This window comes from Macrosteles quadrilineatus, unplaced genomic scaffold, assembly GCF_028750875.1.
Source record: "Macrosteles quadrilineatus isolate MER2022 unplaced genomic scaffold, UCM_ALF_1.0 Scaffold_5__1_contigs__length_97177068, whole genome shotgun sequence".
Taxonomy (NCBI): domain Eukaryota; kingdom Metazoa; phylum Arthropoda; class Insecta; order Hemiptera; family Cicadellidae; genus Macrosteles; species Macrosteles quadrilineatus.
Window position 1 is genome coordinate 44,400,507 of NW_026542598.1, and position 19,817 is coordinate 44,420,323.

The 19,817-nt window shown below is 33.6% G+C and overlaps 3 protein-coding genes across 5 annotated transcripts in view; 1 reads left to right on the plus strand and 2 right to left on the minus strand.

Annotated features, from left to right (window-relative positions):
* Nucleotides 1-2,715: 2,715 nt before the first annotated feature.
* On the minus strand, nt 2,716-15,663 carry LOC128995181 (uncharacterized). 3 transcript variants are annotated; one of them, XM_054420114.1, is made up of 2 exons: nt 15,574-15,618; nt 2,716-4,091 (listed from the first exon to the last, which is right to left on the minus strand). In XM_054420114.1, exon 2 carries the CDS (start codon nt 4,084-4,086, stop codon nt 2,833-2,835), a length of 1,254 nt encoding a protein of 417 aa, XP_054276089.1. In that variant the 5' UTR covers nt 4,087-4,091; nt 15,574-15,618; the 3' UTR covers nt 2,716-2,832. The 3 variants fall into 3 exon arrangements, with proteins under 3 accessions (XP_054276089.1, XP_054276087.1, XP_054276090.1); XM_054420112.1 differs by lacking the exon at nt 15,574-15,618 and adding an exon at nt 5,167-5,279; XM_054420115.1 differs by lacking the exon at nt 2,716-4,091 and adding an exon at nt 10,009-12,957 and having other exon boundaries at nt 15,574-15,663.
* Nucleotides 6,530-9,285, minus strand: LOC128995182 (uncharacterized). The gene is made up of 2 exons (XM_054420116.1): nt 9,216-9,285; nt 6,530-7,899 (listed from the first exon to the last, which is right to left on the minus strand). Exon 2 carries the CDS (start codon nt 7,891-7,893, stop codon nt 6,661-6,663), a length of 1,233 nt encoding a protein of 410 aa, XP_054276091.1. The 5' UTR covers nt 7,894-7,899; nt 9,216-9,285; the 3' UTR covers nt 6,530-6,660.
* Nucleotides 15,664-15,730: 67 nt separating the features above from the next.
* LOC128995180 (protein arginine N-methyltransferase 5-like) overlaps nt 15,731-19,817 on the plus strand; it is a 31,109-nt gene continuing 27,022 nt past the window's right edge. The window contains exon 1 of the mRNA XM_054420111.1: nt 15,731-15,827. The gene's annotated coding sequence lies outside the window, so the exon portion shown is untranslated. The remainder of the gene's footprint in view (nt 15,828-19,817) is intronic.

Sequence of the window (19,817 nt, forward strand, 5' to 3'; positions counted from 1 at the left end):
AAAGTTTGGACAGCACCATGAGTTCACCAAAGGTACCTTGACTATTTAAGAAAGTGGAGTCATCCGCATAAATCACAGAAGTACAGGACATACATTTATCCAAATCATTAATCATTATAAGGAAAAGAACAGGGCCTAACACCGAGCCCTGGGGCACTCCGCAAAAAACCTCACTCTCATCTGACAATATACCCGCAACATCAACCTGCTGCCTGCGGTCTGATAAGTAAGACTTAAAAAGATTGAGTTCTGTGCCACGGATACCGTAGTACTCAAGTTTATTCAAAAGTAAACCATGGGGAACACAATCAAATGTCATAAAAAGTGTTGTTCAACTCAGTGTTGTGTGCCAACACCAATGTTTTTTTTTTATTTTTTTTTGAAAATGGTATACCAGTTGTCTAGCTCTTGTTTAGCAAAGAGCAATTACATTTTTTTTATTGAAATGGTAGTTATAGAAAGAATCCAATGGTCTGATCATAATTAGCAATGATGAGTGTTATACTACTGTCTTTAATCGTTAGGCTTTAAATCTGGCTAATAAGACAGCTGATCTTAGTCAGTGGTGGTTCTAGGATAGTGATGTAACGAGTCGAGTATTTCCTTGACTCGAGTCAAACTCGACTCATGACTATGTCAACTCGAGTTGCAACTCGAGTCAGGCTCAATTTGGTATCATCGTGAAACTTCAGCTTCCATCCGTGGAGTTCGGGTTGACTCGCAGCGCAGCCAAAAGGGTTATAGTTTGGCGAGTCGGCTCAACTCGCATTCAGCCAATAGCGTTTAAGTTTCGCGAGTCAACTCGTTACGTCCCGACTTCGTAAAGGTTCGGCTTTCTCCGTATGAGTTCGGTTTCTTGAATCGCTTTTAGGCTGTGAGCCAATAGCGTTTAAGTTTTGCGAGTCGGACTCGTTACAATCCAAGTTCGTGTAGCTTCGGCAATCTCCGTACGAGTTCGTACCAACTCGAGTTGTGAATGAGATGCCTCGAGTTGACTCGAGTCGGGTCTTGACTCGAGTCAACTCGACTCGCCAACTCAACTCGTCACATCACTATTCTAGGACCTTCTCAAGGGGGTGCTACCCGCACCAGGGGTATCCAACACCAAGAGTGGAACCAGGGGGTCCTCCTTTGGAAAACTTGGTAGGTCTATTGTGCTTGTTTAAACAGTTAAAGTAGTTAAGCACGAGAGCTCGCCCAGGGGTCGAAAACCCAACCAAAAGTATGTATTGTGCAACGCTGTAAATAAAACATGTGATTGGAATTTCTTCCACATTTGTTTTGATTTTCTGTTTATATTTCGTCACCAGCATGGCAAACCATAAGACCCATGTACATTTTTTTTTAAATTTCAAATTCATTTGTTGTGTTTATTTTTGAGCCTATTTTAATTTATAAAGGGATTTTGCATATCTACAGGAAAATTTCTTTCATTTAGTACGAAACGTGTGTAATTCGGCCCAGTAGTATGGTCAGGCTAGCTGACATAAGTTTTGCAAAATTTTTTTTAGTACATAAGATTTATATTAGTTTTCTAGAATTTTTTAATTTGAATAATTATAGATTTTTGTTTTTTTACGGTTTTAGAGTTACATTATTAATACACACCTTAGAATTTGCCTTAGATCTCCATTGAATATTTATTGGTTTAACCATGCCTATTTATCCACGTCTTATACTACTAGTCAAAATAGATAAACCCATATTGAGGATGAGTGGAAATGCAAGATGATCAGATGTGCAAAGAACTCACCTCTTCTGTTAACTTCCAAAAGAGCTGTCCGTTGTTTATTTTGGGTGGGTCTTTTCCACCTATTCTGTGCCACAGACAACGTGAGACAACACCGTTAGACTGTTAGCCTCTGATCAAACAATCAGTGTGGTATACTAACACGAGGTAAGCCTTACACCCTTTAGTGTAATAGCTCCAAGCTTGTCTATAAAGGCTGCAGAACAAGTCAGGTTCATTTTCAGCTGTTTTTGTTAGAATGAAGGTCGATTCACACACATCAGTTCTGGTACGTCACAGTTCAGTCACATCAGTCTTGTCACAGTAAAAAATTATTCTTCAGTAGACTTTTTATTGTACTATCTACATTCATCCGGTGTCGGTCGGCCAGTCGCTCTGGCGGTGTCCGTCTATTTAAGATTTTTCCCAGCTTATATTTTTGGATTGTTCGGACGCCTGAGGTACATGTTTGAGGTTAGAAAAAAGTTATTTTATTAAATGATTTGTGGTCATACAAAGTTTACAAAATACTTGGTTTATTAAAATATGACAAGTCTAGAGAATACAACACATCAAAATTAAATAAAACTTTTGTTTTAAGGAATTCATGGATGCCATAGAAAGGATTGCTTATCAACCACTCAGATAATTTAGATTAAAATTTCTTGAAGGATACAGCGGAATGTGACGAAAATGTTTTGTCAAACTTAGATACATATGTAGACTTAATATTATATCGATTAGTCAGTTAAAGTAATTTGGTTTTACTAATTTTTTTGTCCTAGAAAATAGTATAATATTACCAAGGATTAACCTATTGAATATTAATTCAACTAAATAATTAAAATGATTGAGAAACTATAAGCTGAGATTTTTCTCATAAAGCAAAATCTCAAATATTAGGAAAATAGGAATATACAATATAAAAAACCATCAACGTAGACTATATGTTATTAATTTTACCAGAGGGATGAAACAATACAATATTAAATATCATTTGTAAATGTAAAGACAACTATAACAATTAGTTTAACATCTGTAGACCTACAGATGAAGCTATTTTAAATCCATTGTAAGATATTCTACACAGAACTATTAAAGATTCAACATTTGTTCAGAAGAGCTTCCAAATCTTCAAACACCCCTTCCTTTTCAATCTGTTCTAGAAGTTGGGGAACTTCTTCTTTGCAGTACTTTTCATTATAAAAATGCTGGTAATACTTCAAGACAACTTCTTCGCTGTTTTCACCTTCCTTTGGAAGGAATTTCCCAAAGTCTACTGCATCTTGATGGGTGAGAAGAGGATACCAGCTTGCAGCCAGGAAAACTGTTAAGGGACTTAACCTTCTTAACGACTCCTTCATCTGTGTGTATGTCAACCTCTCGGTACAATGTGTTTCTTCTAGTTTGTTGTTGAAAGTATAAAGATAATTCTGGTACAGTTCATTGAGCTTATGTGTCCGCACATAGTTATTTGCACTCGTCCAAATTAAAAACACTACATCATTGAAGGGTGATGCGTACCGTAGACATTGGAAGTCTATGAGTTTAACTTCAGTGACGTTACCCTCATCATCATACTTGAACATCATATTGGTGGTCCAAGGGTCTCCTTGGTTGATGGTGTTGATGTAATCACAAGGTTTGTGGATTTCTATCAAGGCCTCCCACAAGACTGGTATTGCATCTCTCAACACTCTGGCGTACTTTTGAAACCCATCAGCTTTCTCAGTAGCGTCAGCCAGAACAGTCATACCTCCTTTGATCATCGATAAGAACATTTCATGCCCACCTACTTCATTCGAGAACATTTTCTCTTTTTCTATCGATTCTATGACATTTGGATCTTGTTTGTGAACAGCTACATATGCAGCATGCATGCTTGCTGCAGCGTCCATGTACAATCTGCAGTGATCGTAGTCCAACTGTTTTGTTCTATCGGCCATTACGAAGCCGTTCGCTTTCAAATCCTCTAGTACGGTGATACCGTTTACTGGAGGGAGATAACTCTGTGGTGCAAATGAAGATGTGTCAAGTAGTTTGGCTGCTTTTGGAATAAATTTGTAATAAAAGTCATACTCGCTTTGTTGGAGTTCGCCTAGATTGTCGAACGCTTCTTTCACTACTCCTTGTGTAAGTTCTGATTTTAATATCAGAGATATACTGTGCAACTCTTTGTCAGCAGAATGTTTGTATTCAATTCTCACCCTGGTGATGAAACTGCCGTAGTTGTTGCCAGGGGGAGCCACTGGAGACAATTTGTGATTGATCACTACAATGTCACGTTTGGTCTCTTCTCCTCTGAGACACTGAGTGAGAAATTCATTGGTTAACCAATCTGGTATTGCCTCTTCCATTGCACCTAAAACATAATACATACATACTATTATGTATCTTTCATTACAGGTAGGTTTTCCTAGATACAGCAGCGGTATTATGAATGTCGTGCAAGTGCCCCAGTGTGTAAGTGCGCAGGTGCCTGCGTTTTTCATGACACCCCATACAGCCAAATTTGGCAGATAGGTAAACGGCTGTACCCTGGCTCTTGTTTGAGGAAATGGTGCATGAAAACACAGTCGTCGTTAACAGCTGGAAAAAACATACCTTAATAGGTTTACTATAGGTGAACCCCTGTTTGTACTGTACATGCATACAACCCCATCTATTTATTTATACTATACCGTACCCTATGTCCAAAAACCCAAAATTTAGCAATTTCTTTCCAAACCATCATTTTGTAGAACCATTGACTATATATACCTACAGGTATATATAGTCAATGGTAGATCTTAAATAAATCATTTAGTACATCTGAAGCGTTGTTATGTGCTAATGGTTATGAAGAAAATTTTAAAAACTGTAAATTTAAATTTTTTATGTTTTAGGAGAATAACTAAACTGTTCTATTTTGCTTGTTTCTGGACATATTTTTAACAAATTTGGATAATTTGTTTTTACTTATGTACTTTTGAAACTAATGCTATTTGAATAGGGAATATATCAGATATTTTATGGAGATGTTTTAGTGAAAATATAATTAGGCGAATGGAAATTCGCTTAATCTGCAGGTTTGCTGCAGCGGGGGTATTTTTATTTATACAGTTATCTTTTGGTCTAGTTGGGAGACACTTAACGTCTTCCGTTAACCTATGACTCCCTTAACATCAAGTAGTTCTTAGCTAATCTCCCAGTTTGCAGCACACAGGCCAATTCTCAGCTGTTTCCATTGATACCTATATAAAGTTGTTGCAGGTACATTTAACTATGGTACTCATACTGATATTTCAGCTTTTATAGTGTAAAAGATTAATAACAAATGTTTGTGTCCTTGACTTTTTACAGTTGTTGAGCAACGTCATATCAAATTTTATAATTTCCTACAATATATTTATAGGTATGATGATCATCATCTGTACGTATAAATAAAGTATACTTACTGAATCTGATATGGATTTGCGATATCTGATATTTGATATCTTCTCAAGTCACAAAATGTACTGGCGATGTGATGTGACATTGTGTATACCATAATCCAATTGAACCACTCAAGCAATCAGAGGCACTTAAACCGAAGGTCGCTTGTTACGATAAGTTTTGCAACGTCAATAAATTTGACACATTCAATTTTTGTCTTTTTTTAACAACAAACTATAAACATCATGTCCTTTAGCGATCAGTTTTTGAGCAATTATTTTTTTATCCTTTTGAAACAATATATAATATCATAAACATGACAAGTAAATCCATAGGATGCCTTCTGTATGACCTGTTATAGTTTTGCACCTTTCTTTGAAAAGATAACTATAGTTCATATTTTTAGGATTAATGCACTAATTATTAAATTTAAAATTAAATTAATTTCCAAAAAGTTGACAGATCAATTTATTGTTCAATTAAATTAGATATTATGTGATTAGAGTTAGAGTTTATAGCTTCAAAAAATGGTAAATCAATGACATAAACCTATTTTTATAATTAATACGCTACATGAAACTTTGTCGGTTGAACTTCTCCGCCATTTCTTAACCGATTTTATCCATTGACGTCTCATTGGAAAGAGCGTGTCGCGTAGATTTGCAAACTGGCCTTACAATTTGTTTAAAGTCCCTTGGGCTCTGCCCCAGTGGCTTTGAATGTTTCCATGTTATCCTTATGAAGAACATAATTGTTTAAATAACATAGTTGTTGAAATGAATTTTTTAAAGAGGAAAGTTTGTTTAAACGGTTAGTTTCTGTTATCTCTTGTTTACTTCTGTTTTTGGTGTTTCAAACACTCAATGAGTTAGCAACTGAGATAGTGCAAGTCATGGATTTTAACAGAGTTGGTGTACAATTGTGGACAAGTTTTAGTGACCTTCGAGTAGAGTACCATAATGGACTGAGTAATGGAAGGAGGAAGGCTATGCACTATCTGTCAGTCTTTTGTTTATCTTATCTCAAGGTCATCTCAAAATACTGCAATTGTCAAAACTCCATAGCTGCACAATCACTGTTGATTATTTCGTACATGTTTTTTGTACATTTAGACTTTAAAGTTTTCTCTTGCTTGTTTGGTGCATTTGGTTGTGTCTATTAATTCCAAAAACTACCTCTCTGTGGACAACCAATTTTAATTTTTATAAAGTATTGTAAGTGTAATTTAAGAAAATGATCAAATAACAAATTTGGGATAGAAAAGTATGGAAGCAGAAAAACGTTTATACATTTTTAATCCTACCACCTGCGTCAGGCTAACGAATAGTAATACAATACCTATTATAAAATCTGATATTACACATTTAACAATCACTGAGGTATAAATTTACCAGCTACAGTAAAAAAATAATTAACTTTATTGCCTTTTAAGTTTAATTTAATGACAAGTCGTTTTGGTTTAAAAAAAACTTAAAAATTGACGTTAAAAATTATTAAAATGTAAATGAAAACCTCCACTACTTTCTGTGAACGACTAGGTTGTTAAAAATTCCGTTGATTTCCAAAGACTCCAACACTTTTGGAAGGAACTTTGCACAATATTCATCATTGTAATATTTTCCAAAGAATTTGTCAACTTCAGATTCCTTGTCCTCAGAGAAGAAAAAAGAAAAGTCCAACGGATCTGGGTGTACAAGACCAGGCAGCCAAGAACTAGAGATATACAGAGCCAATGGACTAAACCTTCGCACCTCTGCCATCATCTGGTCATATGTTAGTCTTTCATCACAGTTGAATAGCTTTAGATTTTCGTTAAAACTGTTAAGATATATTCTGTACAAATCGCCCAATCTGTTTCTCTTCACATCAAAATTTGCACTAGACCAAAGGAATGTCGTCAAATCAGATATAGGCGACCCATATGATGTCCCCTGGAAGTCAATGATCTTGATGTCGCACACCGTGTCGTTCTTGTCGTACCTAAACATCATGTTGGGTATCCATGGATCTCCTTGTTTGATCGTCTTAATTAATTCACCACTTGGTATGTGTGTTTCAACCAGAATATCCCATAGATGCGGTGTAATGTCTTTTACTGTGTCAAGAAATTCCTTCATTGTAACCAGTTTCTCCATTTCTCTGATAAACCTATTCATCCCACCATTAATTAGAGATATAAACAGCTCTCGGACTTTTGAATCATTCGAGAACCTTATTTCTTTTTTAATAGGCTGCAATATTTCAGGATGCTTTTTGAAAACCGCAACAGACACCGAGTGAAATGAAGCCGCTGCAAGCATATAGAGGCGGCAGTGGTCAAAGTCTAACAGCTTTGTTCTATCAGCCATAACAAATCCTTTTTCTTTCAAGTCTTCAAGTATTGTCACAGTTGATTTTGGAGAAAAGAAGCTTTTGGCAGCAAAATTAACACCACAGTACTCTTTTGCTTTTGGTATAAAGTTATAGTAGAATGAAGGTTCCAACAGATTGAATTCTGTTGCCAATTCTTTCATCGGCCCTTCAGTAAGTTCATTTTTGACAATGAATCTTGAAGTCTTCACCACAGAATCATTTCCGTCAACTTTCCACTCCAGCTCAACTCTGATGATGAAGCTCCCGTAGTTGTTGCCAGGAGGAACAGCTGATGAAGTGGTCAAGTTTGTTACCACAATGTTGTTGTTGTTTTCTTCTTTACGGAGACTCTGTTCAAAAAATACTTTTGTCACCCATTCGGGAAGTGACGAATCCATCTGTACCTAAAAAGGAATTTCAAGGTTTTAACTGTAATGCTTTAGGTAGGCTATATTTATAAATAAAATAAATAACTTCTTGATCAGCATTGTACGTGTTATTAAATAAAGATATGTCTTATAACACTTACAACATATATTTACGCTTATACTGTTACTCACAAGACGGTAAATATACAAAAGTCGATTTCGATTGGACACTCCAATCATCATCAGACCCAATAGGCGAATGTAGACTAACCAACACAAGTAGACTTTTCATCCCATTGTAAATTGTTAAGCTTGTTTTTCGAATCTTTGAATGTCTAGTTCATGAACGGTGACACTGGGCGCTAGTGTCAACAAAATTTTGGTTCTAGTATTTTAGGGTTAATTTCTTGATATGTACTTTACTGTTTGGTTATATAACTACCGGACGGGTTACTGTTTATGATTAGATTTTATTATTTGGCTAAACAAGGTTATAAATTACCGAAATAACAAGAAACAAATTGTAAACAAAACACGACCTCTACAGTACACCGTACAGAACTAACAATAAATTGTTTTCAGCTGTTTCATAAGGATGAGAAATCTACTAAGAGAGATTGTTTTATCTATGACAGTAGTGTAGTATTAATACTCAATGGGGATTTTCATCTAAAGCTGGGTTTTTCTAGGCGCGGAAGTGGAGCGCAAAGAGAGGAACGCAGAGAGCGGACTCCCCTTGTCTTAGGTAATTTAATGTTACTGTTTGCCTTGAATCTTTAGATAAATTTTGTCAATGTTGGTACAAAGTAAAAGAGTCTTAGTCTAGTCACATCATTTTGTGAATAACATTGAGACACAACATTTATGTTGAGATCATGTTGACATCAATATTTATTAAATATATTTAAAAATACATTAATCCTGTCGATCGGTGGAATAATTACATTTTCATAGTCAATCTATCATGACACCTTATTATTTATTTAATTGTATTATTTATAGTTTTCCCAGACCTTCAAAACATTTGTTTAATAGAAAGTATTTATTTTAAAAATGTAGACAATTCTGCACAATCTTAGCTAAAAGATGGACAAAAGACATTTCATATTGAGAGTTGAGAACAATATTTTGTTTAATAGATTGAAATTTTCTTTGAAATTGTATCGGCTTTTTTAATAAGTTGACAGTCTAACTCATAAAATTGGCTTCTGTTTAAATGAATTACACTTTTGGTTATATTTTGTAAATGCTACATATTTTTTTTAAAGCTGATGGGAACCAAAGAATGAATCAAGAATCATGCTTATTATTTGTGTAATATATGAGATATTTAAAAATGCCTACTAATTTACCTTTGTGTCAATGTATCAACAGCCCAAGTGTTAGTTGTTGTCACTGAGCTGACTCAATATGACATCACTTGAGACCACTTTTGGCTAACCTTCAAACACAATCATTAGTGTGGGGAGTGGTTCTACCAAGCAGTTTACCACTTCCATTCAACAGAGCCAAGTGTGTTTCCTGGTTGGATACCATAATAAGTTGGGATGTAAAACTAAAATATCTCTTCTGCTGTCACACTTGTCACTCAAGGTTTAAGTCGTAATATGAATTTACTATTAAGGAATTTCATATGATTTACCTGTCATTGTTATTATTCTAGGTGGTACCTTGACTTGGGTAAATATTAGAAGGGTCTAAATTGTATTTATGGTAGTAAAATTTTTCCTGGAAAGAAAATTTATCTGTGCTATCAAATCAAAACTGAGACTTAAATTTAATTTAAGATTTTTTTTCATAAACCCAATGGGGTTTGTTTTGTTATTATAGACACAAAGTTGCTTAAGTATTACCATTTTTAAAAAGAAAATAAGTTTAAAATTAGATATTCTGTCAGAAATAAAAGGCTGTAAAATGTTCAAATCACACTGATACTTGGGATACTTGTACTTATATATTTGTGTATAATGCACATTTGCACACACTACACACAATGGTTGAGTGTAGAATGAACTGACAAATATTTCGTAGTATGCTGAGAAAGTATTCACTGGTATGTAGCAATTAATTGAGATTAAAGTTAAAGGTATTAATATGCAGGCTTTCAGTTGAATACAAGTGTGATTGAGTAAATAAAAACGGTTTCTTTATTCATTTTGTTTATTTGCAACTCTCACACAACACCAATTTGCTTGACAAATCTACAAACAAACGAGATGATATAACTAAACTTTTAAATTTAAACAGCCTGCAGATATTCTTCTATCAAGCACAGTAACTTGAAATTACCTCATCAAAGAGCATTACTAAAAGATTCTTTGAATTCAAAGAAATTGATTTCTATATTTCAGCTGGTAGTTTGTTACATATTTTGGCACCATAACTACTGTATAATAATAATAATTACTAGCAGCCAGCGTCACTTCAAAATCCGTAATATATTTGATATAATATAGTTGATAAGAGTGAAAACAATTATTTCTCATCATATCCCTATTATTTCCATTGTGTGCACTATTAATTTCATTGTGTGCACGATCTCTTCGAGAAATATCAGTAAAATTACAAAGACTAAAGAAACACAGGCTACTATATGAAAACACAAAATATCTTACTTACATTTTAAACAAATGACATTACAATATTTTACTTAAATTATAAATAAAACATGCTTTGAAAACATAAAATCCTATCATAACACAAAATCAAACGTACCGGTAAGTCATTTTCTTCTTTAAATGTTATACAAATAGCGTTACAATATTTTACTTGAATTCACTGAAACATCAACTACAGATAACCCCATTTTCATATGGATGTAAACAAAATTGTATTATGGCCATCTATTTTGATATAAACAAATGTAAACTTGAAGCAGTTCAGATGATTGAGAACAGAATTCAGCACAAACTCTGAAATGTTAAAAGCCTGTGGGACGAAGGGCTTTCACAAGATATCATCAAAACCCGCAAAAGACACATCTAGAGAATAAGAGCTTTAATTTGATACCCAATATGCATATAGAAATACAGGGTTAGTAAAAAGTCTGGAGACACCCTGTTAATTTTTTAACGGCCCATACTAGAAAAACTAAACTCAGCACACCTTTATGGCATGTTATGAAGTACTTTTTGGGCATAACCGCCACTTGGTGTGCTACATCAAAACTCAAAACTTTCAAATGGTAAGACCCATCGAGTGACCCCTCATTTTGAAGGTCCTGGTAATATAAAACCAACAACGCAAACTAGAGGTCTCTATCTCAATCTAGTCAAAAATGGCAGCGGATTATAGGCCGTTAAAAAATTAACAGGGGGTCTCCAGACTTTTTACTAACCCTGTATATTAAGAGGTCGATTTGCTGCACACAAAAATCCAACAAATTCTTTTAATAATATAGATACTTTATTGTCTGTATCTACATGATAATTAATTAATTTTTACCTTATGTATAATATTAAAGTCGTTATAATTTATTTTTTTAATTTTGACACATTTTTCATTGAAGTCTTCAATAGAATAGATTGGATCTTCAGTAAGGATTATAAGTATTGTAAGTGCAATTTAAAAAAAATAATCAAATGGCAAATTTAGAATTTAAAAAATATTGGAAGCAGACCGTTTATAAATTTTTAATCCTACCTGTGTCAGGCTAACAAATAGTAATACGTATTTAAACAAATCTAATATTAAACATTTAACGGACACTGAGGTATAAATCTACCAGCTACAGTAAAAAAATAATTACTTTTATTGCCATTTATTTTAATTTGATGAAAGTCATTTTGGTTTTCGAAAAAAAACTTTTCATTTTGAAATTGATGTTAAAAATGATTAAAATGTAGATGAAAACCTCCACTACTTTCTGTGAACGACCAGGTAGTTAAAAATTCCATTGATTTCCAAAGACTCCAACACTTTCGGAAGAAACATTGCACAATATTCATCATTGTAATATTTAGCAAAAACATTCTCAACTTTAGATTCCTGGTCTTCAGAGGAGAAAAAAGAAAAATCCATCGGATCTGGGTGTACAAGACCAGGCAGCCAAGAACTAGAGATATACAGAGCCAATGGACTAAACCTTCGCACCTCTGCCATCATCTGGTCATATGTTAGTCTTTCATCACAGTCGAATTGCTTTAGATTTTCGTTAAAACTGTCAAGATATATTCTGTACAAATCGTCCAATCTGTTTCTCTTCACATCAAAATTTGCACTAGACCAAAGGAACGTCGTCAAATCAGATATAGGTGACCCATATGAAGTCCCCTGGAAGTCAATGATCTTGATGTCGCACACTGTGTCGTTCTTGTACCTAAACATCATGTTGGTTATCCATGGATCTCCTTGTTTGATCGTCTTAATTACTTCTCCACTTGGTTTGTGTGTTTCAACCAGAATATCCCATAGATGCGGTGTAATGTCTTTTACTGTGTCGAGAAATTCCTTCATTGTAACCAGTTTCTCCATTTCTCTGATTAACCTATTCATCCCACCATTAATTAGAGATATAAACAGCTCTCGGATATTTGAATCATTCGAGAACATTATTTCTTTTTTAATAGGCTGCAATAATTCAGGATGCTTTTTGAAAACCGCAACAGACACCGAGTGAAATGAAGCCGCTGCAAGCATATAGAGGCGGCAGTGGTCAAAGTCTAACAGCTTTGTTCTATCAGCCATAACAAATCCTTTTTCTTTCAAGTCTTCAAGTATTGTCACAGTTGATTTTGGAGAAAAGAAGCTTTTGGCAGCAAAATTAACATCACAGAACTCTTTTGCTTTTGGTATAAAGTTATAGTAGAATGAAGGTTCCAACAGATTAAGTTCTGTTACTAATTCTTTCATCGGCCCTTCAGTAAGTTCATTTTTGACAATGAATCTTGAAGTATTCACCACAGAATCATCTTGGCCCACTCTCCACTCCAGCTCAACTCTGATGATGAAGCTCCCGTAGTTGTTGCCAGGAGGAACAGCTGATGAAGTGGTCAAGTTTGTTACCACAATGTTGTTGTTGTCTTCTTCTTTACGGAGACTCTGTTGAAAAAATTCTTTTGTCACCCATTCGGGAAGTGACGACTCCATCTATACCTAAAAAGGAATGTGAAGGTTTTAACTGTTAAGCTTTAGGTAGGCTACATATTTATAAATAAAATACTCCTAGTACCACCAGTAGTGTAGTAGTAATATCCAATGGGGATTTTCATCTAAAGAGCATAAGCAATAGAAAAGTGGCAGTGCCTTTATCAAACCAAGTTTGAATCAAATATGGATGTGGGAGGAGTGAGATGTTTGTACTTGACGCCATCTGAGTTTTTAGTCATGGTCATCTAAGTATGAAGCTAAGGATCACAAATTTGAGAAATCTTTTTTTCAAAAAGCCAAATGAAAGGCATAGATGAGAAATTTCTCCAAAAAATATCAGTTTTTCAATAAACTCTTTCCTAAGGGCACAAACATCATTTTAGAGCGGGTTCCCCCATGTAAAAGGGCCTGTTTACCATGTAAACATGGTCCTACAAAAAATAACCTCCTGGCATTATTTAAGTGTTTATCGAGTTGAAATAAACTGTAAAATATTCACAAAGATCCAAACTATGTACCGGCTCCGGCTGAACTGAAACTTTGTAACTGTTCCTTTCAGTATTTACAAAATCATTTTGGAAATCGATAGATAAGTATTTTTTACATGCGATTTTAACTTCTAAATAAGTAATAGTTAAAACTATTTTTGTTCCACCCACTAAGCTCTACTATGTTAAGAGCACATCAAGCACACAATCATTGGAAACAAATTAGTTTTAGAATGTTGAGAGCTTGTAGTGTAGAGGTATGTTCAGGAAAATTAACATGTTTAGCCGCCATCTTGAATTGACCGGGTAGAACCCTCCTTTAAAGGGTTTTAATCAATCACATTAAAAAAACCGAAGATAAATCATCAGTTACATTTTTTGCCGTTTTAATTGTTAGGTTTACTTTTTCCTTTGTTAAGCTATGGATAAAACATACTCCCATCCTAATGGATGAGCTGAAGAAAATTGTATCATTAGTTCTGTCCAGTTCACTGTAGATGCCGTGTTTTGTTTAAATAAAACAATATAATCATAAACAATAACTCATCCTCTAATTATGTAACCAAACAGTAGGCCTAGAGCACAAACCATGAAATGAACTCTAAAATAATAGAAAACAAATTTTGTCGTCACTAGCCACCAGTGTCACTGGACATGAACTAGACACAAAAACGAGCTTCAAAATTTACAATGGCATGTCTACTTGTGTTGGTTAATCTATGGTTAACTTCTGATCCTCATTGTAAATGTTTGTATTGCAATAACAATAAGGTTATAATAGTTAATTCAAATAACAAAGGTGGTTCAAATGAAAAATAAGGCCTATCTGCGGCTTTGATTCTGACACACAGTTTATAGGAAATTCAAAAGAGATGTTCATTAAATAAAATAAACAATAAGTTCAATTTCCTGTAATCTGATGTGTGTAACAGTGTTAAGTGTATATTCAAAAACACATTATTCTCTTCTATATTCCCACCCTGTTGCAGCTAGTTTAATTAAAGCTGAATAATCAAGTTTAGTTTTGAAACTGAAAAATGGCTAAGCATCTCTTGTTGACCGTATTGGTTTTTGTTTACTTGGCATACCATCAATCAGTGCAGAAAGTTATAGGTGCAGGTAATTTTCGCTTATCGAGAAAAAAAAGGCAAGCAAGAGACGTGTAACCAAACCAAATTTTAACAGGTTGTCTGAACTGGAATCCGGATATTATACGTTAAATTTGATGGTTAAAAATTCCTTTAACTGTACCCTACCTTAATTGTGGAATAATTGCCAGTAGTATATGGCTGAACCTCCAATCAACACCGTAAAATTGGTTCTCTTGATTTCTTATGAAATCGTGATTGCGGGAGATTATCACGATATCGCTGAGACTGCAAAATATGTCCACAGGTGTTGCCGCCACCGCGAGAGAAAATCATCGGTCTTCACTTTAAATTATTTTATATTATCGCGGTTCTAAAAAATCTGTTTGCGGGCCTATGTGGCCCATGGGTCATGGTCATGGGTTGGAGATCCCTGATCTTAAACGTCACTTTCTTTCATCTTTAGATAAATCTTGTCAATGTTGGTATAATGTAAGAGTCTTAGTAAACAGTCATATTCCAGTCACATCATTTTGTGAATAACTGAGACACAAAATTTATGTTGAGTTGAGATCATGTTGACATTAATATTTATTAAATGTCTTTACAAATACATAAATCCTGTCAATCAGTGGAATAATTACATTTTCATAGTCATAACCCTTTATGCCACCTTACTATTTATTTAATTTTATTATTTAGTATTTCCATACCTTCTTTTTTAAATAGAAAATATTTATTTTAAAAATGTAGACAATTCACTGCACAATCTTAGCTAAAAGATGGACAAAAGACATTTTATATTTAGAGTTGAGAACAATATTTGGTTTAATAGATTGAAATTTACTTTGAAATTTCATTGGCTTTTTAAATAAGTTGACAGTCTAATCCACAAGGTTGGCTTCTGCTTATATGAATTACACTTTTGGATATATTTTGCAAAAATGCTACATATTTTTCTTAAGTTAATGGGAACCAAAGAATAAATCAAGAATCATACTTTACTATTTGTGTACTATATGAGATATTTAAAAATACTAATTTACCTCTGTGTCAATGTACCAAAAGCCCAAGGTGTTAGTTGTTGTCACTGCACTGACTCAAGGCAATATGACATCACTTGAGACCACTTTTGGCTAACCTTCAAACACAATCTTGAGTGTGGGGTGGGGAGTGGTTCCACCAAGCAGTTTACCACTTCCATTCAACAGAGCCAAGTGCGTTTCCTGGTTGGATTCTATAATAAGTTGGGATGTAAAACTAAAATATCTCTTCTGCTGTCACACTCAAGAATTAAGTCGTAAGCAATTTCATATGATTAAACATCTGTCATTGTTATTAGTCTATGTGGTACCATAGACTAAGCAACACTAAGGGAGTATGTTTTATCTATGGTGGTACCTTATTGACATCGTTAAATTAGAAGGGTCTAAATTGTATTTATGGTAGTAACAAGTATTGCTGGAAAGATAATTTATGTGTGCTATCAAATTACCCAAGACTTAAATTTAATTTAGGAATTCTTTGAAATCATAAACAAAAAGGGGTTTGTTTTGTTATTATACATACAAAATTGCTTAGTTATTACAATTTTTTAAAAAGCAAATAAATTTTAAATTAAATTTTCTGTCAGAAATGAAAAGGCTGTAAAATGTTCAAATCACACTGATACTGAAAAACACACACCGGTTGAGTGTAGAATGAACTGAAAAATATTTTGTAGTATGCTGAGAAAGTATTCACTATCATGTAGCAATTAATTGAGATTAAAGTTAAAGCATAGATAAAACATACTCCCTTAGTAGATTTCTCATCCTTATGGAACAGCTGAATACAATTTTATTGTTAGTTCATGTACGGTTTATGTAGAGGTCGTGTTTTGTTTACAATTTGTTTCCCGTTATTACAGCCATTTAAAACCTCGTTTAACCAAATAATACGATCTAATCATAAACAATAACTTGTCCCCTAGTTATATAACCAAACAGTAAAGCACAAATCAAGAAATTAACCCTAAAATAATGGAAACAAAGTTTCATCGACACTAGCGCCTTTGTGTCACGTACATGAACTAGACACGAAAAACGTGCTTCAAAATTTACAATGGGATGAGAAGTCTACTTGTGTTGGTTAGTCTATGGTTAAAGGTATTAATATGCAGGCTTTCAGTTGAATACAAGAAAGGATTGTGTAAACAAGAATGGTTTATTTATCAATTTTGTTTATTTATAACTCTCACACAACATCAATTTGCTTGACAAATTATTTGTTCTGTATCTACAAACGAACAAGTTGATAGGTATAGCTGATTTGAGTTTAAGATTTGTTCTGAAATATTCAAAGAACAAATTTTTCTGTTTTATTACATAGACAATTTGGCTTCCTAAAATTTTATGAGAATGCTGAGATAACCACATTCATAAAATAACCCATAAACAATTAAACTGCTTCTATCAGTTGAGTACTTAGATAACTTACTGTGTATATCATATCATCTAATAATTGTGCCTACCTCATCCATAATATTGCAATATGTGTTACTTTTAATCTTTGATATTGTGATGACTGTCATACTGTCAAGTTTTCATTCACCTTGATTATTATTTTGAGGTGGAGTCAGTCGTCTATTCGTCAATTTTTCAATGTAGGAATACTTACCATTACCTAAATTATTATTATCATTATCATCATCTTTTTGAGAGGGGGATGCCACCTATATGTGGTTTTTTAACCCAAATATGAGTGAGGGATGAGTGTGGTTAGTGTGAGATGATCTGTGTATAGCTTACTGCATCAGCTGTTTCATAGTCAGGATCATTTTATGAAATGATCAAGGGCAGCTGGGTCCAGTTTCGAACCATCAAAATGTTACTTACTTTTCTTAGGATCGATCCAGCAAACCTTTTGATTGTTGGACGAGCACTATAACCACTAGGCTATCAAGCCATAGTGTACGAAATTATAGGATTATAATTTATGGGATTCTTGAAAAAGTCTGGCTGGAACAGCATATTTCCACAAGTTTCCTCCCCACTATACCACTGGGTCTCTGAATGTTGTTTCGTTGGAATCCTGATGCGTACGTCAAAGTATAAACCGTACGACAAAGTATAAACTGTACGACAAAGTATAAATACGCAGCAATTAGCAGCTTTCTGTACTATAAACAGTACAAGGAAGACAACTTTGTTAAGCGACTGTAGGAAAACAACTATTTAGGTCGTTAAAAATAGGCGTACAATGTTCATATTTTCCTACCCAGTCAATAATGTGTACAGCCAGGGCCACCTTTAACTCCCCTAGTAGCACAAATATGTATTTTATAAATATTTTATATATTCAAAGTCGTATTTGATAGAACCTCGAATCAAATATATAAATAATATACCTTTAATAATAGTTTGATGTATTCAAATATATATTTCAAATATTACCAAAAAGCAATGCAAAATAACAATTAAATATAAGTTTTGAATATATAAAAGAGATTCATAATATATATTGATAAAATAAGTATAGAATCTATAATATACATATTTTATATGTATATTTTTCCTATTAAATATTTAAAAAAATTATGTGTTGAGGATATTTTAAATATATATATAAAATATTTTTGAACTATATTATATATTTAAAGTATTTATAAATATATTTTGAAACACGTCAGATATTTTTATTGATAAAATAATAATTTGTAGAATATATACAGGGTTATTACAAATGATGTTCCTGATTTTGATTATAAATATTACTGGGTTAATTTGTTTCAAGACTATTTTAATTGGTACCATTGGAAAGAAAAACTCATAAAGTTTCATTTACATTGGTTTGGGTGCATATCAGCTGTTTGTCAAGTCAATTGTTGTAAGTGTTGTGTAAAGGCTGAATTTGAAGGCAGGAAAGCTTTTTGCCAGTTGGAATATTACATTAACCAATCTGTTATTAGTGTGCAACGACACTTAAGAACCAGGTTTAACGATTATCCTCCTAGTAACCACTATATTGGCAAGTGTCACTTGAAATTTAAGAGAAATGGCTGCATTTGAATGTTACCTGTAGTAGGGTTGAACTTAACAATGTGCTGCCTGAGATATGGAACGAGCTCGGTGGTCCGAATAATGACACACCCCTGAACTGGCCTACAAGATCTCCGGACATCACCCCCTGATTTTTTTCTTGTGGGGATACATCATAGATAAGGCGTACACATCACCATTATCAAGCATACTTGAGATCCAGCAACGAATTACCAAAGCTATCGAAACAATAGACCTAGACACACTTTTCAAAGTCTAGCAAGAGCTTGACTACATTATTGACATCTGTCGTACCACAAGGGGTTTCCGTATCGAGCATTTACAGTTATGTGTATCTGTGTTAAAACTTTTTGAGTTTTTCAAAAGTTGTAACTATTTTATTTCTTTCTATAACAAATAAAACTATATTTCATGTATGTATGAAATCATGAACATCATTTGTAATAACCCTGTATAATCTATTATAATTGGCAATTAAATAATTTGCATCTTTTTGTTTTTTATAGTGTCTCAACACATAATTTTTTTAAATATTTAATAGGAAAAATATACATATAAAATATACATGCATTTTTTGTATGACAATTGCAATTGTGAAAGCGTTCAAATTAACTAAATAGTAATACATACTCTGAATGGTGCCACTCTATCATGCACTTAAAGAAAAAATTACGCATATTTATGAGGCAGTATACTGTTTGACAGCTACATGTTGGTCAAACGAAAAAAGTGTTGATGGGTTTTATTTTTTAATTCCAGTATGTGACAATGAATGTGATCATAGAAATCTCGAATGATTGGCTAGAAAAGGATGCTAGTGACTGGCGACCTTTTAAGAAACTAATTACTGTTGTATATGTCGTTCTAAAAATAATTATTTGATTTACTTATGTCATAAATTACATAATATTTGTCATAGTATTTAAATTAATTTTTGTAGATTACAGTATTTGTATTTGTGGGGACTACTCACTATTCACTACAGCACTATTCAACTCAACAACTTGATGCCAAAACAGATTAACAGAATCATATTATACTGTAGTATCAAAAATATTTCAAGTATTGCAACCATTGCAACTGTCGGCTACTCTTTCACCATTTGAAAACTAAGACTAACAACAGTCACAGATAGCTCAGAGGTAAGGTAAGAGGCTCATGAGTCGAAGGACCCAGGTTCGAGACCCATCCGGGCCAAAAAAATGATATCTAGTTTTTTTTTCAAAATTTGTTTTTATAAGCTATTTAAT

Bases quoted from the DNA above. Each gene is read 5' to 3' on its own strand.
- LOC128995181 (XM_054420114.1), bottom strand. From the start codon at position 4,086: ATGGAAGAGGCAATACCAGATTGGTTAACCAATGAATTTCTCACTCAG.
- LOC128995182 (XM_054420116.1), bottom strand. From the start codon at position 7,893: ATGGATTCGTCACTTCCCGAATGGGTGACAAAAGTATTTTTTGAACAG.